Source organism: Anabrus simplex, chromosome 1, assembly GCF_040414725.1.
Source record: "Anabrus simplex isolate iqAnaSimp1 chromosome 1, ASM4041472v1, whole genome shotgun sequence".
Lineage (NCBI taxonomy): Eukaryota > Metazoa > Arthropoda > Insecta > Orthoptera > Tettigoniidae > Anabrus > Anabrus simplex.
In genome coordinates this window covers 686,631,672-686,656,797 of record NC_090265.1, presented here as the reverse complement: position 1 = coordinate 686,656,797, position 25,126 = coordinate 686,631,672, and the positions used below count along the sequence as shown (strand labels likewise).

Here is a 25,126-nt window from a genome sequence, read left to right as displayed (position 1 = left end):
CCAAATACCAATTTTTACGCCTGTAACACTTTTACGTTTCTAAGATAAACTGTAGATATAGTCTTTCTAAAATTTCACCCCATTTGTCACTCCTGTTTAACCCCCATTAATTGGATTTTCCAAAAACAAAACAAGAAAGTGTTTCTTTATTTTTAAAGGAGATTCCAAATACCAATTTTCAGGTCTGTAATATCTTCAGTTTCTGAGATATAAGTATCCTCATTAACCCTGACAGTAACACCATACGTTTTTCTGACGTGTTGTGCGAATGAATGCCATCTATTCCTCTTAAGAAGGGGAGAGTTATCCCCTCCACCACCTCTATTCCTTGTTCATTCCATCTGGTAACTTTAATGTAACTTTAAATAATAGGCTTTGAGTGACACGTCTTCGAAACGTGTGGTGTAACTAAAGCGATATTAATAGACGTGTTGTCCCCATATAGCCACCAAAATCTGGCGATGCCCCAACTAGCCAGCCACTCAGGCGTGTCCGGTCCTAACCCTCTATGAAAAATTTGAACTTACACCGCTATTTCAGATTTTGGGAACATATACTTCGATAAACAGACATTGTATAATGGGTGAAGCTATCTACTGAATAATGGGCAACAGTTGATTTAAAACAGATCCTAATTTATTCAAAATAAACACATAAATAGCAAGGCAAATTAAACAAAACAAATTAAACATCCCTGGATTCAATAACTGTAAAATTCATTGCGTATATGAACGTCCAAAGTCCTATATCTAATGAACACGAATATACCATATTACACTCGCGGATTTAATTCTTTAATGTTGACGCAAAACGGAAACTGTGCTTGTATTTTATTTCTCGTTGAATGGCGTGAGTAGCCAAATTTCATGCCCACAAAACATTGTGGTGAAATCCTATCCGACCTCTACGTAAATATTTAAGGGATGACTAACGCTAACTCTAAAGCTTGGTAAAATGAATCGCAATAATAAATTACTTATGCACAAACAATATTACAAATCAATTATATCATCCCTCACGTGGATTTCAATTTCCCACGGACACACATTATTTACAACATAAATTAAACACATGACGCACTCACAACACCTGTAAACATAATGTCAGTCTCACATACAAACCAAAATACATAATATTAACATTCAGCCATGAACACTGTTCTCCTGTCATTCATACCAACGATGACTATCTCTGAAATGAACCTAGCATATGCCCTTCCCAGGTCACTTCCCGAAAGCACTGTCTAACTCATTAAACAAAACTGTGGGTGATGTATGCGCATGGGCCTTCGTTTATGACAGTCATAGGGGTAATTACAGTAACTGTTCACTTCGCCCGACCACGCTAGCCCTGGCGGAATTTCTACACTCTGGGAGATCACACACGCTCCCTAATCTCTATAACTTGAGGAATTACACATCTCAATCTCACTATCTCTATAGCTTGAGGAATTACACTTCTCAATCTCACTATTACCTTCCCAAGGCCTGTCTGTACACTATAATCAGATTCACATGACTATCGTGTCATTACAATGAAGACTCTTTCCACGTTTAGTTAGACCATTCTACAATACGACGACCTGTAAATATGGACTCTTCCTATGATAACAGGAATTATTCCTTGAATTTACATCTTATTACCTGGTTCATTCCTAGACGCTGAATTTTAACACTCCTCAACACACATTTGACGGCCGAACATTTCACTAATTTAATTTACCACTTTGAATTCTCTCGATGATTCTCCTCTTAATTAGGATCGAAGAATTGACAACATGCATGTAACGATCACATTCATTCTCTAGCATACGTAGAAAATCACACATATCCACGCATGTCCTCATTCGTTTCAAAGCATGCATACTACTAGATTACACTAGGCCTGACATTATATTTGAGGCTTGTCTGCGCGTTTATTAAGAAAGGAAAACTATCACTGAGTGAAATGTAGTTATCCACATTGATTTGACCCTTATTTACAGTTTATTTCCAAATGACATGCATTCTTACGTTAAACTCCCACACAACACAAGATGAAATAAGATGAAATGGGTCGATTCATTTACCAATTCTAGCTTTTACTCTTACGTTACTGGCGATTGCCTCTTGGAAAATACAAAGTTCTACATATTAAACTACTATTTACAAATCCCTCTAAATATCTACGTAAAGTGCTACATGATTAAAATGGTATGTTTGCTACTCAGCCTTCAGGTCACTCCTTGCTTCGGATCGGACGGCCCCATCCTGTTTAAGCCATCATTGTAGTGGGCGTCGGATGTCCAGATCTCAGTTCCGTCTTCCCTGTGGTCCAGCTGCTGTTCTCCATTGTCGCGCCCTCGTCCTGGATAGGTTGCTCCTGAGGCTGCGTCTCCGGAATATCTCGTGCACTGCTGTCTTGTCGGTAGCCTAGTGACACTATAAAATTACGGTCACCTTATGAGCTATTTGTAACTGAGCTCCTGAGTTTGTGTGGCTACTATAGCATCCTAGAATTTGTAATGGTTTTAAATGTCGGTGCTAACATTGTCTATCTCTCCCTCTGCTCACAGTTCATGGGTCTCCCCTCTCGTTCGCGCTGCGGTCGCCCGACAGAAAATTTCCCGCACTGCCAATTAACACTGTTCTGTATTTCCGGGACACGATTTGGACTTCGACGTCGGTCAAGCCCCGTTAGTCACTTTATGCGGTGAACAATAGCCTTCCACCGTCGCGCATGTTCCAATGGACTCGATTGTAAAATGGTAACTCTGATTAAAATAACTGTTTCTCTGGTTATTATTTTCTTTTAAGTTCAGATAACTGCGTTCCCTAACTTTGATTCAGAGTACCTAGACAACTCTCTGACACGAGGTAAAGCGATATCTAAATATTAATACGATATAACAGTGTCTCAATGCATCTGTCTGTAAATACAAATGTCACTAGTCAATATGTAGAGTGTACCAGTGAGACGTTCAAAGTAACACGAACTCGCGTGCCGATTCACAAGTACAAGAGTCTGACAATCTATGAACGAGAAATAAACTGTTCGACGAATGATGCTAAGACCGATATTACTAAGAATTCTGATGTCGATAAGACTACAACTGCGATTACGATACCACTAAGGATTAAAGAGTGCCTTTCCTTGTCCTGCGCGGCTAAATTTATCAACTCGGTTTTCTCCCTCCAGTATATTCTTCATTTTGGTTTCTCGTGCCTTTAACCAATCCTACAGGGATAATTTACATGACGCTTTTCCTCACTGGCTGGTTCGTGGTGATTCCTTGCACTGAATTCGATTCTTCCCCTGTTTGTGCGGGCTTGGGTTAAACTTTCTACTATTGTACGAGCTTGGTCATATTTTCTAGGCCTCCACTTTGTATTTTTGACGTTAGTTCAGATCTGTTGTGAATGTATCACTTGGGCTCAATTGCGTTACTTTTCAGTTGTTTTTATGACACTTCCGTCACACTACTTTTAACCGTGAATCTGGATATCGAGTGTATTGTTTCCTCCTGGTCAATTGTCTTTCCTCGCTCCCAACCCGACTGTTGTCCTTCCCGGTCAGTCCTCGTGAGAATTTATGGCCGGGTTGGCATTTTAACCTCTCGTCGAAAACACTTGCACGTCAACCCAGGGTTCTTTCTCTGTTCGCTGTATAAGATTTATTTCCTTGTCCATTCTTTAGAGAATAAATATAATTGATGCCAGGATACGCTTTCAATGAGCTCGTATTGAAAACGGGCGCAGTGTTACTGTCAGGGTTAAAGGCATTCAACCCCTTTTTCACCCCTCCTAGTGGGATTTTCTGAAAACAAAAATATGTGTTTATTTTTAAAGGAGATTCTAAATAAGAATTTTATACCTGTAAACTTTAAAAGTTTTGAGATATAGGTACACTCATTTTAAAAATTTACCCCCCTTTTAACCCTCTTAGCGATGGAATATCCAAAAATCCTCCATTAGCGAGCACCTACATTGTAATATAAATGTATCCTCAAAATTTCATTTCTTTATGTCCAGTAGTTTTGGCTCGGCAATGATGAATGAGTCAGTCAGTCGGGGCATGTTATTTTATATATACTGTATAGATTATCATAAGTAAAAAAAAAAAAAACCAACTCCTCCCTTTCTATCTTTATGTTCAACGAACAAATTTACAGTACAAACATTTTTAAAAAGCACGATGTAAAAGTAGTTTTCAAAACCAACAATAGCACTTTCAGCCCCATGTGTATCAATTTGATACATGGCAAGTTATGAGCTCAGCCCCATGTGTATCAAATTGATACACCGTTAAACCCAGCCAGAAAGTTGGTAAATTCACCCACAGCCCAAGGCTTACTATTGCATGAACTCGTTATTCTGGTGGCCTACAGGTGTTTTAAAACAAATGAAAACATTTTCTCATCTTGAACTCTCCTAAATAAGGTGTGAGTCAATAAGATGCACATGGGCTCAGAGTAATTTATGTATGCACTTTTCGTGTGCGTCATTTTAATACACGCACAAAAGTGGTTTAAAAATATTATTTATTAATTTATTTTTATTTCAAACACTTCCATACAGATTTGGATATTGTTTTATGTTACCAGGGTTAGGTTAAGTTACGTTAGAATAGCCTAGGTTAGATTAGGTGACAAGAATATGAAATTTAAAAAATGGACACAGGAATCAGCATTAGGCGTAAATACATACAAAACTCAGTAGATTCCTTCAACTGATTTTTTTTACATTTTACTAAGAGCAACATTTTACTTTCTGTTACTTCGCTACATATCTATGTACTTGAATTCTGGGCAACCAAAGCACATTGTTCTTACTTGACAGCATCTCTTAGCAGCTATTTTCCTCCCCTCACGTGCTGACAGCAAGAAGTGCACCTACCTCTGGGCCTATCTTCAATGGTTTTGAGTTTGTGGTTCTTCGGTAGGTCGTCTTTGTCATTGTTGTGAAGACGTTCCAAAAGCAGGTAAGTTACAAGTTCTTCTCGGAATGATACAATGTCTTTTGGCGCAAAAACAGTAGGCTTGTAAACTGCGTGTGCATTAACAACAGCTGTATTAATCAAGAGCTCAAACATAATTTTTCTGTACCATTTTACACCTCGACGTACAGATGTACCATAAGATGCTAGTTGATCTGAAACATCAATGAATGACTTTCCTCCATTGTATTGCAACACTGTGGATGGTTTCCTTGTAACGCCTTGTTTGGTAGTAGTTTCAGCCAGTTCAGGAACATGTTTCGTTGTTAAGAACATCACGTCCCTTTTGTCTTTCCATTTTCCCATTATTACTCCTGCGTTGCTTTCCCTGACAATCATCTGTCCTCTGTGGAGTGTACTTTTCTCGACTGTTTTAGAGTTCATTTTTCTTTTTTTACGAAGTGTTCCAACTAGATGTGTCTGTTTATCATTTAGCTGGTGGGCTAGTGGGACACTCGTATAAAAATTGTCAGTGTATAAAGTACGTCGTTCTCCTAACAGTGGACGCACTAATTCCATAACTGTATTAGCGGAAGCTAACTGACCGCGTGTGATGTTTTCTTTTCCAGCACATACTTTCAAGTGCCAGGTGTACCCACCTTTCAGACATAACTTGTATAAATTCATCCCATACCTATGCCTTTTGTTTGGAATGTATTGGCGAAATTTTACCCTACCACGAAACGGAATCATTGACTCATCAATACATAACTCCTCCTGTGGGTTCATTGCATTTTGAAATTTAACATTTAGTGCACTGACCAGCGGTCTTATTTTTGCCAATCGGTCATTTGGTTGGGCAATCTCGTTGTTGGAAATGTGTAAGTAACTAAGAATCATTTCAAATCTATTACGACTCATAGCTTTGGATAATTTACTGTTGTAAATTGCATTTTTGGACCAATAGTTCCTTAGTTTAGGTTTTTTATCTAGACCCATCCATAACACTAAACCTAAAAATGTTAGCATGTCATCCCTTGTAACATCATACCATTTTTCTAAAACAGAACTTTTTTCCCTTCAATATGGCATCAACAATACTTTGCTCAGCATACCTATTAGTTTCATTGACCAACAGATCTAAAATGTCATTATCAAAAAACTGAGAATAAAATTCAAAAGGCGAATTTGTGGACAGTTTATTATTAGCTGTCTTGGATACACCTGGTGGCTCTCTTGGAGTGAAATCGAAGGTATTCCAGGTACCTTCAACGTTCTGCCAAATTATGACTTCACCTTCTTTTGTTATCAATATTTCGTCATCATCACTTTTCAAAACGCAAGTCTGATTCTGTTCCTCCTCTTTTAATACTTCCACGTCGTTGAGGTTAGGTTCGTCCATCACAATATTATCACTATCACTACTGTCGAAATCAAGGTCTGACAAGTGCACTGTCGGATCTTCTGGGTCACTCATATTTCTAAAAATACTAAGTTCACTACCACTACTGCCTGAATACATTTCTATTTCGTCTCTTATCTCATCAGAATCCATATTCCTGCAATAACACACCAGCACTGGATGTAAACAATATTATTTGCAGGCAAGACCGGCAGACAAGGAAAGGCTATGCAATGCTGCCAACCCTTGACCAATATACGACCCAGCACTGTCCTGTGGTCCCACAGCCCCAGGGAGATGAAGACACTATGCTATTTCAATGTACGTGTGAATCTGAAAGCCTCACACTTTGAAGAACAAGGCCATGTCATGTGTGTCAATATGATGCACATGAGGCTGAGCGCCTAACTTGGTGTGTATCAGAATGATTCACACGGGGCTGAGCACGTGTTAATTAAAACATCGTGGGCTGGGAGGAAATGTGCCTTCCATACCTCTGGGGCTGAAAGTGATAGGAATGCAAAAGTCTTACATACTGCCACATCCATAAACAAGTTCAATAGTTATTCAAAATCAGGAGTATACAGGATTATTTGCAACAGTTGTAATTCTTCTTATGTCGGACAGACTGGGAGGAATTTTAATATAAGGTACTCGGAACATGTCAATGCCCTGAAGTACAATAAATTTTCAGCTGTAGGGCAGCATATGCATGACTATAATCCCAAATTCACAGACATAAAACAGATATGGAAATTCTCAAAATCAACAACAAAGGACCCCTCCTTACCATTACTGAAAGCCTCTTCATGCAAACAGATCGATATTTTAACCCGAATCATAATCTTAATTACATTTCAGAAAAGCCATGACCTTCTAATTCCCATTTTTAGAAACATCAAACCAACAAGTCATAATTCAGTTTTTCATAATATTCACAGCACCTTTTCTCAGCAGCCATCTCTTTTCCCACGTCCTTCGGGCCCGCCTTAATTCTTTCTCCCCTTCCCTTCCATTCCCTCTCCTTTCCCCAACCTCTCCCCTTGCCGCGCCTCTTCCTTTTTCTTTGAATCTCACAACCGTTAGTATGAGGCACACAACAATACACCACGCACCACATGCTGCAACGAGAGGTAAGTCTCATATAACCAATGCTATTTGACTAACACGCTCTCTCTCTCTCTCTCTCTCTCTCTCTCTCTCTCTCTCTCTACTTCTATTCATTAATTTTATCTATCATTTATTCAGGCTAACTTCATGGACACCGCAATGAATTGCGAATTTATACCAGCCACAAATTAAGAATGTGTCAGTTTTAACCATATCTTCATGTGCCATGCTGACAATGTCCAACAGCATTTGAGCACGATTTTAACAAGCACTACGGAAACATTTCATTTTATTTACACTGGTCGTTGTGGAACCACCATCTAGCAGTTCTGCATCAGCTGGTGGTTATTTACAGTGGTGTCCAGTGGCTTGCATACTGCTAACACCACTCAAGTAGATTTGGTGATGGATGATCTGATTACAGAATCAACATTTACCAGTTCCCGTTGTGCAATTGAAATTGTAATGATTAGCAGTGATGGAACTAACAATTCTATGAATATCAATACGAGAAAGATTCTGGATAATGAGCATACTCCAGATGCTAAGAATTTAGAGCCTAATTTATTTTACAGATTTTACACTTAGTTTATCTCAGATTTCATCTTGATTGTGTGTTTGTACATAAGTTTTCATGTCAATTGTGTGTTTTTACATTTGTTTAGTTATTAGATGTATTACATTAAGGGGATGGGTACAGTAAACAACCTTCAAAATTTGGACATTTTAAATAATTTTTATATCAGCTTCTACTGTATGTATGACAATGAAACTTTCTAAATGAAGCATACTACATGTTTACTATGCAAGCACATATCTCAGATTGGCATTATCGAATTGGCCAATTAATTATTCAAAATGGTGGCTCCTGTGTGTCTGTACTCACTGTTTCCTTCATAGCTGGGCCATTTATCAATATATTACTGTTCTGCTTTTTTAAGTGTACTGATTGAAGTGACAGCTACAAAACTGACCACTTCCAGAACTATATTTGCCAAATTAGTATTTTTAATTTTGTGTTACTTAAATATTGCATATTTTGGGCCTTTTTTTGCATGTAGATATTTTTTTTCCAAACAATTATCAACCCTAGGCATATGAGTTAGGTCAGTTTTGTAGACACTGTCACTAAGATCATGTGAGAAAAGTGGCATTGCAATACACCATATAATTTAGGAGTTACAAGGGAAATGGTTTTGAAAAATATAGTTTTGAGAAAATGAGCTCCAAAGTTATATGAAGCCTGTAAAGACACAGCAGCCTTCCAGTGTGTGCAAAAATGCTGCTGGGGCATAGAATGTTCCCTCTAAAACCGTTTTCTCAGCTTCATATTCCAGTATTAATTTCCTTCTGCTTTGTCTGGCCCCTTTTGTGGCTTCTCATACCCTTTTTTCAGCAGACTTCATATGTAGTATTGCACATTCACAAAAGAGACCAGGATTCAAGCCCATTTTTCGCAGCACAGCCAACCTACTCTTCACTCCATCACTAAATATCATAACTGCATCATTTGTGGCAATCTTCATAGTTGTCTTTCCACAGAATCCAGTTTTTGGGTACATTTTCCAAATCCTAGCATTGTGAGACTCATTAGCATTCTGTGTATAACCTCCTAAACACCTTTTCAACAGTTTAGTAGCAACTAAATCCTTGAAAACAGGCTTAATCACATCCATAACAGCTGATTGTAATGTGTTTTTGTGTTTGTATCCTTGAACTCTGCCTGCAGTGTCAGCGCGCTGGTACAGGCATCAGGAATTATCTCCTTCTGGGTAGAAGTAATGAAGTGGATTTTCATCAGATGAGTTTTTATAGTACCAAATAGCCCAGATAGCAGTTCTCATATCTTTTACTGATATTAAGTTACTTCTTATGGCATTTCCACTGTAGGTCGTCAGAGTTTTTATTGCAGAATCTGTCAGTATCTTCCTTCCAGACAGTATTTTGCCATCTGAAAGTTTTTTCCCTTGAATTCTTTCTTCATATTTCTCAGTCGTGTGCCCATACATTTCTGAACATGTTCAACACATTCAGCTTTGGTGATTGATACACTAGGACCATACTGTTGCATATCTTACACAGCTCTGAATGACTTTGTGTCACCTTCACCAATGTATGTTATGTACCGTACGCCATACCTTATTTCCAGAACGTTCAGAATTCTCTACATATCCTATGCAGTGTCTAGCATTTTAAATCATAACTCCTAAACTAGTGCAGATATTTAAATAATTATTTCACCAAAATGAACTAGAAGAGTGTAGTTAAACATTAAAAAATACTTTGAAAAATCAAATTTTTGAAGGTTGTTTACTGTACCGATCCACTAGCCCCTAGTTTAGTAATGTAATACAATAATATTGCTTAATATAGTACTGAAAAAAGGTGGATCATACGACAGTAATTTAATAACTATTATTGTGATATATAGATTGCATATAGTTTTTCATTGATGCTTTCACGGCGCGTACTTATAGATATGATATAGGCTTTTTGGGCATATGCCGTGTCAAGAAATAAGGTGAAATTCTTTATGTTTTGCAGAGAACATGCTCTGCATCTTCAGAAGAAAATCTTGACTGTTCACGAAGAAGACTTCTCCAAGAATGAAAGTTTGAATTTAGACGTTACTAATAGAAGTGAAAGTGGTATGTTCATTTGCCACCAGATCGTTCACCGTACGTGGTACAGCAATAGCATTCCACGCGGATGCAGATGGCACCATCAGATTCAGTCTGAGAGGGGTTCACATAACAGGTGTACACACATTATAAAAGAATAAACCTGACACAAGCCTGGAATGTAGCATCTGATGATGATGAACGTACGAATTTGGAAAACACCAAAATGAGATAACAATAGTCAAGGGACAGGGAAAGGAACTACCTACATATATTCTTAATTTCTGGCAACCACATATTACTTAACTGATAGCCAGTGTCCCTGTTGAAATTGTTAAATTTCTACGTATTTCCAAAGCTTCCCGTATAATCCTGGACCTGTGGTGTCTAGTGTGGGTAAGAGCTTGAGCATCTTGGAACACGACACCATGATCCAATGATAGGGAGTGATCAGCTATAGCTGATTTGTCTGGCTGGTTGAGACGAATACTTCGTTCATGTTCCTTGATACGAGTAACAATGGACCAGCACGTTTGGCCAATGTATACCACGTCGCAAATTTAGTGACGGTGCCAAACACGCTAACACAATATAAAAACCGTCATGTCTCTTGCATGTAGTTGATGACAACCTTGTTTCACAAACTGGCAAAGTACAACAATGTCTGTAACAGCATGCTTGAATCCTAATTTAACGCATTGGAGACGCTGCCCATAGAAACTATGGGCGCGTTATTTCATTGCTACTCATGGAGCTCGCAGAATCTACAGGCGTATTTCACTGTAGGAACAAATAGTAGCCGCCAATTCAGCGAGCTGTGACTTCACCAGAATAGTGTTGGATGCTTCTATAATCATAAGGAAGTATTAGTTAGCTTTTATAGTGCCAGGCGGAAGTTCTACCCGCCACGCGAGCTGTTGCTAAAAATGCTGGGGGCCGATCTGTCTGCCACATATTCCCCCCCCGCCTGTATCTTCAATTCCTGTTGAACAATGGCAGCATACGTTATACTGCAGAAATTATTAAAGCCTTTACTCTCTAGACATATCAATAACATGTGATATCAATATCAGTGAAGTTTTATACAAGATTTCTTTCAATGCATTGCAAGTTTTGCGTATGGTAGCCCTACATTCTGCCACTTTGTGTTACTTTCTTGTTATCTTGCTTGTGTATACGTATGTTTATTTACTTTCAATAGTGTAAAGATGGATAAGTAAATGAAATACCATTATAAAAATACACTATACAGTAGAACCTCGATTATACGTTCCTGGAAACTACGTTTCCCCGTATTATTCGTTCAAATTACGTGATCCCGTGAGCATCTTAATTAAATCACGTTGTAAAAATCCCGCATTATCCGTTCCTCGAAGAAACTATTTCCCGGATCAACCGTCCAGAAATTTCAGTCCCATCAACACTAAATCCTCGATCACGCGTTTTTCAAGAAACTGTATCTCACGAAAGAACAGCTATGGCATACTTATGGATCTTGGTGTTAACGTCCCATCATTGCAGTAATTTGAGGAAGTACTGTACTGGAAAAGTGACCGGCGGTGAACTTGAATAAGGGACCATCTTAACATCGCATTCGGGTGGTATCGTTTAGAGAATCTTCGGAAACCATAAAGCAGAGTGGGTCCACAAAAATTGGAAGGAGACAGGGTGCATTTCGACAGCTCTACTTGAATCTTGATTAATAAATTTCATTATGTTCCGTATTGATATCTATAGTATGTCATAGAAAGAAAGAGATCCACCTTATCAATACTAAATTTATTAATGTTTTTAAAACAGGACCGGTTTCGACTTTTCACAAGTCATCCTCAGCTGTCATACACATACACATTAGAATACATGTTTTAACAGTTGTATCTTACAAATAAATATGTCATATTTGATAGACATTAGGTAGTATGTCTAGAAGTGAAATTCTGCTTCTTACGTCTAAGTTTAGAGGATCAAGAATATATTAAAAAGATATCTATCTTTAACACATTAAAAGAATTATAACACATGATATAATTTGTTGTTTACATCTGACCTTGAATATAGCATTAACGTTCAAGTTTTACCAGTAAAAGTTCTTTAAAAAGACTTCGACTAAATATGCTTAAATGTAGCTGCATGTGCTTATACAGTATACTTTTTATTAGGCTTAAACTTTGTCAAAATAAGTAATGTGAATCTGAATTTGAAATTACGATAACAAAGTGAAATGCGTTTGAAATAACAGTAAGCTAGGTAATTGAAACCTGTGTTGAATGACTCCTTCAATTATATGCTATTTAAAATACATTACATGCAAATAAGACAATAGCACACTTCAATATGTAAAAATTAAAAGGTATAAGACAATCATGTAAGTTTTGTGAAATTCATATGAAGTATTGTTCTTTCTTCATGCGTATGTGTCAAGTTCAAATGGGGTAGTATATTTTATATGAACTTTGTCAAAATAAATAATGTGAATCTGAATTTGAGATTGCGTTGACAAATGAAATGCCAGGTGATTAAAACCTGTATTGAATGACCTCTTCAAATATATACTGTGTAAAATACATTATATGCAACATAAGACAATGGTACATTTCAATATGCAAGTTAAAAGGTAAGAGGCAGTCCTGCAAATTTTGTAAAGCTTCATATGAAGTACTGTTCTTCACGTGTACATGCCAAGTTCAAATGGGGCACTATTGGCCACTGTAAGATATTTGCTAAAGTCCAATCACTATAAACTTATATTATCTTGTTAACTATACAGATTGAAGATGAATGTGCTGCTGGCGTTATGAAAGCTGTTGTTGTAGGTGGTTCTTTTTCGATCTATGATACTTGCTAACTATCTGTAAAAAGTAAATGAAATCAATTAGAAGCGTCTTAGAATGTTAAAGTGTCAAACATGTGTGTGTGTGTGTGCGTGCGTGCGTGCGTGCGTGTGTGTGTGTGTGTGTAGAGATTACTTACTGTCGTGAGATGATTGGGAAGTGTATCGCTTGGCAGCTTGGCGTGTACTATATCGTGAACTTGTGGTATTAGCGTCTGTTGTCGTGAGGGGAATGGAGGGGTGGGGAAGGGGAGTTGCTAACTGTGTAGAGGTGGAGTTAGGCGTGTCTTTCACCTGCGCTGTGGAATGCGCCTGGTGTTGTTTATTGACTGTTCTCAGATAATAGTTTTTTATAAAAGGGATGATTTTATTAAATAAAATATTGGTTTTATCCAGTGGCGGCTCGTGACAAAATTTTTAGGAGGTTCACAACATTTCTGTTCATGTCTCAAATCAGCAAAAGAGTAACATAGGTACATAAATCATTTCACTAACAGTTCCTTGTACGGTTCCTTCTTCACAAATACTTTGGTAGAACCCCTGTAACCGAGGATAAATTTTATACGAGACTAATTTGTTAGTATAAAACAAAAGTAAAATTCACAATAACTTTACTACACTGAGATTATTGAAGGATGCGAGCACTATTCTTGGTTTTTAAACAGCACGAATTTCACCTGGGTGTTAGTGTAGAACCAAACCAAACCTCATGGCCTACCAAGCAACTGCTGCTCAGCTCGGTGGTCTGCAGATTACAAGGTGTCGTGTGGTTAGCACGACGAATACTCTCGGCCGTTATTCTTGGCTTTTTTGACCGCCATCTCACCGACAGATAGCTCCTCAATTGTAATCACGTAGACTGAGTGGACCTCGAACCAGCCCTCAGATCCAGGTTAAAATCCCTGACCTGGCCGGGAATTGTTCCCGGGGCCTCCGGGTAAGAGGCAGGCCGGCTGTCTTAGTGTAGAACAATAGTAAAATTCACAATAGCTTTACTGCACTGCGAACACTGAAGGATGCGAGTCACCTGGGTATGACGAGAAGCATAGAAGGATTGTGTACCGCATTTAGCGGTAATTTTTTGAAAAATAATTATTTCCGAATTGACCCCAATAGTCTCCACATTATCTCGGTTAGTTAGGGTTCTACTGTATCACATGGTCATTATTCTCATTTTGCAAATTATAGCCACTACTCTAAACAATTTAGCATGCAGTACAACCAACAATACTAGATCATGCTTATTTAAATGATAGGATTTAGATTAGCAACTCACGTAAATGCTGATTATTTGTACAGGAAAGCAATCCTGTCTTTCAATCGCGCAAATTTCTCAATCACTTTACGATTGAAGTCACTGATGTTGTTGACAAATCTCTTCTCAATAGCAAGCATAGCCAGCGCTGACAGTCGTTCTCCAGTCATGGTGTTCCTCAGAAACGTTTTAATTCGTATTCAAAGTAGAAAAACACCTCTCAGGCTCTGCTGTCGTAATTGGGGTTGTGACAAACAATTCGGAGTAATTCGCATACTTGTGGAAATGTGTCCCTATCTAGTTCATTGTCAAGCAGAAACTGCAACATGGAAATGGCCCCATCATCTTTCTGAAAGCCATTTCTCATATACAATACTTCTAGTTCAGTCTTCAGCTGTATCTTATTTAGGCAGGGATACATATGCGCCATTGTATTCAGTTCTCTTTCTGGAAAAGAGTCTGGACAGACACCAAAATGCCTATTCAGAATTAGGGTACTAGCGAAATCTGCCAGTAATGTAATGCAATAGTAGCTCCTGGCAGGCTGTGGCTAACCATAATAGGGGAGGTGGCGGACCCTTGTGGTCAACTGTAATACTGCCACTGGGTTGAGGGTGGCTCTAGACGACGTACCTTACCGTGCTCCTCGCTAATGGGAATATCAGTGCAGAAAACCATGACGTCATCTGCTTTGCGCATGCGTATAGTCTTCAGCACAATAGCGCATTATCCAGTGTGCTCGCTGCACTGTCAGTCAAAACGAACAACTGTCGGTGTAACGGAGCTTCGATATAAGTCGATTGTCGAATGCTTTCGATCGATTGTCGAAATCAGGTCGAAAGAAAAGAATGAATGCGTAAATATGTAATAAAACTGGGTGCTCACGTGCTCCTGTGCTCCTGAGAGCCCACCGCCACTGGTTTTATCTGTTATTTCATTAATGATATAATTAGGGTTTGCATATTGGGCTATTGTTATATATAGATCTTCAGTGATTGGACTTGAGCAAATATCTTACAGTGGCCAATAGTGCCCCATTTGAACTTGGCATGTACATGTGAAGAACAGTACTTCATATGAAGCTTTACAAAATTTGCAGGACTGCCTCTTACCTTTTAACTTGCATATTGAAATGTACCATTGTCTTATGTTGCATATAATGTATTTTACACAGTATATATTTGAAGAGGTCATTCAATACAGGTTTTAATCACCTGGCATTTCATTTGTCAACGCAATCTCAAATTCAGATTCACATTATTTATTTTGACAAAGTTCATATAAAATATACTACCCCATTTGAACTTGACACATACACATGAAGAAAGAACAATACTTCATATGAATTTCACAAAACTTACATGATTGTCTTATACCTTTTAACTTTTACATATTGAAGTGTGCTATTGTCTTATTTGCATGTAATGTATTTTAAATAGCATATAATTGAAGGAGTCATTCAACACAGGTTTCAATTACCTAGCTTACTGTTATTTCAAACGCATTTCACTTTGTTATCGTAATTTCAAATTCAGATTCACATTACTTATTTTGACAAAGTTTAAGCCTAATAAAAAGTATACTGTATAAGCACATGCAGCTACATTTAAGCATATTTAGTCGAAGTCTTTTTAAAGAACTTTTACTGGTAAAACTTGAACGTTAATGCTATATTCAAGGTCAGGTGTAAACAACAAATTTTATCATGTGTTGTAATTCTTTTAATGTGTTAAAGATAGATATCTTTTTAATATATTCTTGATCCTCTAAACTTAGACGTAAGAAGCAGAATTTCACTTCTAGACATACTACCTAATGTCTATCAAATATGACATATTTATTTGTAAGATACAACTGTTAAAACATGTATTCTAATGTGTATGTATATGACAGCTGAGGATGACTTGTGAAAAGTCGAAACCGGTCCTGTTTTAAAAACATTAATAAATTTAGTATTGATAAGGTAGATCTCTTTCTTTCTATGACAAGCTCTACTTGAAGACGGAACGAGTTTCGTCAAATGTTCGTACTTGCAAAAACGTCTACATTATGACCAAGGTTAGATGCTAATTTTTTTTTTTACATTTTTCAAGTGTATCACCGAACACCTTTTCAGCAGTTCCCTCAGGGCACTGTATAGTCACTGGGCTTTCAGGCACGAATCGAAACTGCTCCTTCTTAAGTAACACAAATTTAGTACCGTATTTTAATATTATTGTATACGATTATGTTATCGAGACCAGAACAGATGTTACACCTTACTTACATAAATCCATGGGAGGTTTTGGGATTGCCTATTACTGTTTTGGTCCTAATAGAAGACTGGGAATTTCACGTTTTTGTGTCAAAAGAACCGCAGTCATTTCATTTGCGCACGTTACACTTATAAACTTTGTATCTTTTTGCACTCGTTCCGACTTGTACAGCGAGTGCGCTTTCCAGCTGAGCTCAACGTCACAAATAACTGTAATTTCGGAAGTGTTAATGATATCTTTTCTCTTTCCAATTTGATTGTGATTAGTGACGGGCAGAATAGAATATAATGCATTTGAGAACTTGAGAATTGAAATTTACATTCAAAACCATATTCTCAAGTTCAACATAACCTTTAAAAGTAGATGTAGGCCTAATTTACGCGGTACAAGATTTCAATAAACTAACTATGAACAGTATACTGGTGACCAAATTACAATGAAAGATTAAAAAAAAAAAAAGGGATTTCGCCATTATGTTGGGCGCTTTTGTATCTAAGGTACTTTATTTTATTAGATTAGAGAATTAAAAGCTACTGTAGTCGATTGTTGTTTGACTTGGTGTTACGAGGATTTGATTTTTCGAAGAATTTGGCTGATCAAAGTTGCTGAACTGAAAGAAGTTTTCAGAGGAAACTGACGAAGTTTTCCCAGTAAAACTGAATGTAAAGATTTGAGATTTTTAAGTTGCGTACCGGTAAGTAATGTTTAAAGCTGGCCCCACGGTCTAACTTTCCTGCCACTCACCCGGAGGGCCCAGGTTCGATTCCCGGCCAGGTAAGGCATTTTTAACTGGATATGAGGGCTGGTTCCAGGTTTACTCATTCTACGATTACCTTTAATTCAAGAGTTATTTAATGGTGAGATGGCGACTCCGGTCTAGAAAGCCAGGAATAATGGCCGAGAGTATTCATCACACTGACCATGCGTAACCTCATAATCTGCAGGCGTTTGAACCAAGCAGCGGTCGCTTGGTAGGCAGAAGGCCCATTGGGGCTGTAGTTTGATTTGGTTTAGGGGTGTTTGTAAGATTATAAGTATACGTATTTCATTTTTTTGATGTTTAATCAAATTGTTGATGGTAAATTTGTTCCCGGATTGTCCATTTTCCCGTGTTGTACGTTTTTTTAAAATTTCCGTGGTCCCTCCAAAAACAAAGAATTGAGGTTCCACCGTAAATGTAAACATTAGGTCAAATTTTGAAATTAAGTTTTTCAAAAAATAATTCAAAATTTGTACACTTTTAAATGAAGAAAATGAAAAACTCTTGCAATTACAGTCACACTCACATATTCTATATTCACCTGTGTGCTATGGAGAAAAAGAACAGGGATTCACCTCCAAAAGTGTAAGTAGGAGAATGTTTTTCCTTAGCATGTGCATTTTCATTAAAATTGTCTCAGCATTCTTAGTGCAGCCAGTACATTACAGCCTGGCATCAGAAGGGTTAAGAGCATAACACAAGAGCCCTTCTTTCAAGTTACTGACAATACAGCCACATTCCTACATAACCTGAGGCTGCATCATTGTTCACTCTTAGCTGTGAAATGAGGAGAAAAGTACGTACACGCGACAGAAGAGTGTGTATTCGAGAGGCAGGCTTCTATGTCATTTTAGTGAATATTTAACATGTCTAATTTCACTGCACAAAATGTAGACAATGAATCCAAACTGGATGTTCTTATAGAAGACTTCAGTTCTGAAATTGAGAACAAGGATAACAATATTATACAGCAAGTGAACAAAATGATTCTGACGCTTCAGGAAAGTAAACTTAGGTAATGAGCTAACTTCAGATTGGTGAGAAGTAGGTTCTGTAATATAATTTCATACCACTCCCTAAAAATTTGGGTTGTTTCCAGTGTACAGATGAGAACCTGCAGCAACTCGATGCGAGCCCGTCATCAAGTGATGAACAGTGGGAAAGGATACCTGTGCCAATAGACCAATTAGATTAGAATCTGGATTAGTATGTTTCAGTAGATGTGTCTTCAATTTTTGTCAATTTCAAATTATTAAACTAAATGGCATCCATAGCTGCATTAGAATTATTGATTTAATTTTTTTACAATTTGTTTTATGTCGCACTGACACAGATAGGTCTTATGGCGAAGATGAGATAGGAAAGTCCTAGGAGTGGGAAGTAAGCGGCCGTGGCCTTAATTAAGGTACAGCCCCAGCATTTGCCTGGTGTGAAAATGGGAAACCACGGAAAACCAATCTTCAGGCTGCCGACAGTGGGGCTCGAACCCACCATCTCTCCGATGCACACTCAGAGCTGCGCGCCCCTAACCGCACGGCCAACTCACCCGGTTTATTAATTTTTCCTTATCTTCATAAATTTATATTTAAAAATTGCTGCACTACTATGATAATCAAAACTCAATATTGTGTAGAAGGAAAAGTCATCTTTCTAAATATTCCAAAAATTATTACAATCACTGCTTCCCCTAGCAATGAAAAAATTTCCAAAACCATCAAAAACCCAGCAATTTCTGGAGGGTAGCACATTCAAATATCACCATCTCCAATGCGTTAATCCTAAATATGAACTATCCTCCTCAGCTAATAACTACAACATGCCTAGCTCATGAACGATTGGCCATAGGGTCTTAGTGTGTTGTTCTGGGGTGTACTCAATCCATCCCTCGATTACTTCCCGCATGTTTGGTAACACCCTCTATGCGACTTAAAACCAGAGAAAAAGTTTCCTGAATTTTCCCTTTCAATTTTTCATTTTTTTTCACTTTTCTTTTGTTCAATATATTGGTAATGATATCTCTGAAGATCTGTTCACTCACCTCTAATGACCAGTTTCCCATCAACAAGTTCAACACGTTCTTCATCAAGTGGATCACATATGGCCGATATAACTGGCAACTCCTGTATGGCTGGTGACGTTGAGAAATCCACACTGTCCCAGTCAACGCTAGGAGAGAAACCTTTGTAGTCATTCTGTTGCCAGTGAGAAGGAGACTCTTCGCCAGCTACTATAATCTTTCCTGAAATAAACCAATACAAACAATCTATTAAGGCAACTACAAGCTCATTTTCTTCCCTATATGCAAGACTGGAACAAAACAACACACAAAGCAATTGAATGCGATATTTTCATGATGCCCAATTAACAGCACAACTTTGGTTTGACCTCGAGGAAGAGGGCATGGCTTACACTCAAGTTTCCTTCATTATGAAGGCCCTGTGATTCACTCATTCTACACGAAAAATAAACACAAACCAAAGGAACGGGATGCAGCTGAAGGAAGTCAGGAGATGCAAGAAATACATAATTTATTTTAACTGGAAAAGTTAGAGATACATGTCCCTGTTTTACACTTAACCAGTGAAAACATGAGTACCGGTACCATATTTTTTTGCATAATTAACACCCTTGCATAATTTACGCATCCCAATAGATAGTTTATTTTAACTAGCAAAGTTAAGGCCGGTCTCCACTGATTAACATTTAACAACATCATGTTAAAATTAACATGTATACGAGCATTTCGTTCATAGTTGACTTAGCATGTTAACCGATATGTTGAAGTTAACATATTTAACATGTTGGCATGTTTTCCAGTGGGAGTGGAAAACATGTTAAATTAATGCATGGTTCGTGTGGTATCGGCATGACTTCAGCAAAGTTCGTATAGGTAAACTACATTAAAATCATGCTCAGACATTCTCAGAAAGTTTAACCCTTTCCACTCGCTGGTTGAGAAATTTTATTTTCAGCCCACTCGCGTTCATTTGTGTCAAAAATATGTGAAATTTATTTATTGCTTATGAACACACAAAATAGTAATTTATTAATACACTTATGCTTAAGTCTTACTGAGTTTTATAGTTTTTCAGTGTGTGGAACCTTTTGAAACAAACACCACAGTGCAAAGCCGGATTATTTGAACACATTTCACAAAAGTAAGTAGTTTCACGGCACATTCCTTTAATTTTTCTGTTGCTACACAAAGCACAGTCCTTATGCTTGTTCTTAGCCCACTGGTCAAGGAAGTATTGTCTTCCATCCAGTCTTTCTGCTTCTTCCTTGTCTGTGGCAAATGCTGATGAGCGAGACCGTTTCTTTCTTTTTTTTTTTTTGCTAGTTGCTTTACATCGCACCGACACAGATAGGTCTTAGGGCGACGATGGGACAGGAAATAGCTAGGAGTGGGAAGGAAGCGGCCGTGGCCTTAATTAAGGTACAGCCCCAGCATTTGCCTGGTGTGAAAATGGGAAACCACGGAAAACCATTTTCAGGGCTGCCGATAGTGGGGTTCGAACCTACTATCTCCTGAATACTGGATACTGGCCGCACTTAAGCGACTGCAGCTATCGAGCTTGGTAGACCGTTTCTTAGGAACACGATCATCAATCAGCTGTTATATCAGCTGCCTCCAGAATTTGAGATGGTCCATGGGCTTAGCTCCAAACTACTACTTGTTCTGGCAGTAAATTAATGTATACCGGGCGAGTTGGCCGTGCGCGTAGAGGCGCGTGGCTGTGAGCTTGCATCCGGGAGATAGTAGGTTCAAATCCCACTATCGGCAGCCCTGAAGATGGTTTTCCGTGGTTTCCCATTTTCACACCAGGCAAATGCTGGGGCTGTACCTTAATTAAGGCCACGGCCGCTTCCTTCCAATTCCTAGGCCTTTCCTATCCCATCGTCGCCATAAGACCTATCTGTGTCGGTGCGACGTAAAGCCCCTAGCAAAAAAAAAAATTAATGTATGAATTTACAACAGCTATTTCTAATCCCCAGAAAAACATTTTCCTCCACCATTTTAGAGTTTTTCTTATGAATGAGTAAGTAACAGAAAAATGACTGGCCCGATCGACCCTGCCCATTTCCTTTGTGTAATCGCATACAACAATTGGCTTCGGTGTGTCCTTTTGTTGGCCTCCTTTTCCATATGAGCGCACAATTTGTGCTGCCATGTTATGACAAGTAGACAGCATCAAAACGACACGCTTGTCCTTCCGCCCTAAGACCATAACATCTCTTACACGATAAGCCTTTATCTCACCCACTTTCAGTTTCCAGCCCTTTCTTATATCTGGTGGATTACCTATCTTGCCAGGAATAAGTGTACCGATAAGGTGACATTTCCGTTTCACAAGTTCTTCAGCCAAGCTGACACTATTGTAACATCTGTCTGTGCAAACCTTGTAACCTCCAATGATCCTCCTACTGCAACAGCCAGCCTGTCTATCAAATTGCAGACAATCATTGTAGTGAACAGTTTATCAGCATAATCTAGGATGTTTACAACTGCAGTAACTTTTCCATAATAAGGAATCAAAGAATGGATGTACTCAGTAGCACTAGCAGCGAGAACAAAAATTCTTATTTCTCACTTGTTCGGTTTCTTGGGGTTGTAGGTTGTGAAACTTATTTTCCCTTTGAAACCAATAGCAGTCTCGTCTACTGATGGCCATGTACCAAAAATTTGTGGAACTTTGACTGTAGGTATTTCAGAAGTATCTGATTTTCTGTGTCCTAGTAATGATATAGTCACTTTCAATATTTCTTGGATTAGGACCCACATGCAACATCCAGAAAATCTGCATAAATCTATCTCGCAATAAAACATCACGAAAAATGGCACATGTGTTACCCATTGCTGGGAGAAGTAGTCCTGTAAGTTCAGTAAACTGACAAGTCCCATGTTGAGAATAACACCAATAAACACTAAAATCTCAGTAAATGTCACCTTTGTCTATTTCCTCCTTGTAGAACGAGGCTTCATTCCAGGTGTCAGATTACGAATTTTCTCCTCAGCGTATTCGTTAGTTTCATTGGTTGGCTATTAATATTTTTGTTAAAAATCAAGCTAAAATATTCCAGTGGTCTTGCATCAACCGGTAGATTAACGTCACGTAACCCTGTTTGTATGGAGAAAGTATATTCAATTGGCCCGCCATCGTCATTCGAAACATTCTGCCATAGCATAGCACTTGCATCAACGCTTGTATCCATATCACTTTCATCATCTGAGGATTGTTCGACGCTTGATTCACCTACACTAAACTCGGAAATGTCTTAAATTAGTCACTATTTAGTACTGTATCCTCAATGTTGCTATCAGGAATACACGTACTTTTATCCTTCCATAACTGACACAATCTACTTGTTGATGCCATGACAGCTAGACTGGCGCGCAGTGAGAGTTGGCTACATACACTCCATGGAATATCTAGCTGAACTGGGAGAAAGATTACACGTAGATGTTCTGCAGTTTGACAAGAGAGTTCTGGACACATGCAGCTACCTTTCTGCATAGGCATTTATCGAAATGGCTTGACATTCGAGTTTTCAAGCGGTCAGATACCCTGTGTAGCTCGACATTTGATTTTTGAAGTAGAGAGCGAGTGTCAAGCAGACCTCGACATTTCAGTGGGAAGAGTTAAATCCGAACCTGTCGTTTGCTTTAAGCCCATTCAGAATGTCAACCACATTGTGCCTTCTATTTAGATATTGTCGTACCCAAATTTTCCTTTCATTCCTTCTCAAGAAGGGCCGGTGACTTACATTTTAGGTCCCTTTAAACAACAAGCTCATCATCATCATAATCATCCTTCTCAAGACCCTATAATAAGAAGCAACAGTGACAATAACAAAGGCCAAATCTTCATCTGAGTCCATCATCCTTGTTTGAAAATGTAAGACACCACCTAAATGTATTAACACAAACTGATATAATGAACTAGCTGTGTTTGAGAAGTTGGACTTTTCCACCATCTTTAAAATCTTACTACCGAGCTCAATAGCTGTAGTCACTTAAGTGCGGCCAGTATCCAGTAATCGGGAGATAGTGGGTTCAAACCCCACTGTCGGCAGCCCTGAAGATAGTTTTCCGTGATTTCCCATTTTCACACCAGGCAAATGCTGGGGCTGTACTTTAATTAAGGCCACGGCCACTTTCTTCCCATTCCTAGGCCTCTCCTATCCCATCGTCGCCGTAAGACCTATCTGTGTCGGTGCAACGAAAAGCAAACAAAAAAAAAAAATTTAATCTTACTATTTTTCTTAAAATTAAAAGCATACAAGAAAAATTTCAAAGGGAAATAATACCGTTGGTACCCAGGACGGAGATGGAGAATGTTGAAGATGAATGAAAAAGATTTAAGGAAGCACTGGTTGGATGAGCAGAAAAAGTATGTGGTAGAACATCAAGAGATGTGAAAGACAGAGACACACTGGTGGAATGATAGGGTAAAAATTAAAGTGAAGGAAAAGAAAATGGCATGGAAAACATCTCAAACTGAAGAAAGTAGAAAATATGTGGGCAAAGAGTTTGGCCAAGAAAGTAGTGGAGGAAGAAAATAGGAAAAGCTAGGCTTCATTCACACAGAAATTGAGAGATGATATGCAGGGCAGCAAGAAATTATTGTATGGTATCTTAAGAAACAAAAAGGGAGATCAAGTAAACACCAGATTTGTGAAGAATGAAAGCAACATAATATTAACAAAGCCAGAAGAAATGAGAAATAGATGGAGAGAGTATTTTCAGAAGTTGCTGAACATGAGAACTAATGACAGTCATTCAACGGACCACCAAGATAGGCAATTAGTTGATGAAGAAATGGATAAAGAAATTTTAATGAATGAAATTGAAATGGCAGTAAGAAAGATGAAGAATGGAAAAACTGCTGGAATAAATGAAATTTCAGTGGAAATAATAAAGGCAGCTGGAGCTGAGCTGTAGGCCTGCAGTAGACATATATTGAGTTCTCAGGATTGTCTCTGGGAGAATAAGGAGGTCCTGAGGATTGGCGAAAAGGAATAATTATCCCAATTTTCAAGAAAGGCGATAAGAAACTATTAAAGAACTACAGGGGAATTACTCTGATGTCACATGTTGCTAAGATAATGGAGAGGATACGGATAAGTAGGATAAGATTGAGGGTTGAAAATCAGATACAAGAAAATCAGTTTGGTTTCAGAAGTGGAAGGTCAACAATAGAGCCCATTTTCATTATGAGACAACTAATGGAAAAGCAATGGGAGTATGGGAATGATACGGTGATGACGATGACATTCATTGACACTGAAAAGACATATGACAGTGTCCCCAGGACTAAAGTTTGGGACAGTCTGGTGCAAAAAGAAATTGGACAGGGTTTAATAAAAATGATCATGGCGATGTACAAGGAATGTTGTAGTTGTGTGCAAACACAAGTTGGCAGGACAAGTTGGTTCAAAATCACTAGTGGGCTGAGACAGGGAAGTGTTCTATCGCCAATCCTGTTTACAACAGTAATGGATGACATCATGAGAGCAGCAAAAGCAGCATATGGAGGAAGAGAAATGAACATCATGTTATATGCAGATGATATTGTGATTTGGGGAGAAGAGGACATGAAGGTTCAAGAACAGTTGGATGTGGTGAATGGGAAGATCGAAGAATGTGGATTGAAAATAAGTGTAGAAAAAGAGTAAAACTCCTGTTCTGACTAGAGGGGAGAAAGAAGGGAAAGGTCAGATTTTACTTGCCAATAAGCTCCTGGAAGTAGTGGAGACGTTCAAATACCTGGGGAGTGAATTAATGGCGAATGCTCGACTGGATGAAGAAAGTAGTAAGAGGATTCAAGCTGGAAGCTGTTTCTATCATAGTGTAAGAAACATGTTATGGGACAAAGATGTACCAATGGAAGCAAAGGAAACTGTATAAGATGTATTATGTACCCATAACAACTTACGGAACAGAAACTTGGACAATGACAGAGGATGAGAGTCGAATA

General features: G+C 38.4%; 1 protein-coding gene across 2 annotated transcripts in view; it reads right to left on the bottom strand.

Annotated features, from left to right (window-relative positions):
• Nucleotides 1-25,126, bottom strand: part of shop (shopper) — a 134,711-nt gene that overhangs the window by 16,667 nt on the left and 92,918 nt on the right. For both annotated transcript variants that reach the window (XM_067135910.2, XM_067135911.2), the window contains exon 8: nt 19,186-19,386. In XM_067135910.2, the coding sequence (XP_066992011.1) occupies nt 19,186-19,386 (201 nt within the window). The remainder of the gene's footprint in view (nt 1-19,185; nt 19,387-25,126) is intronic.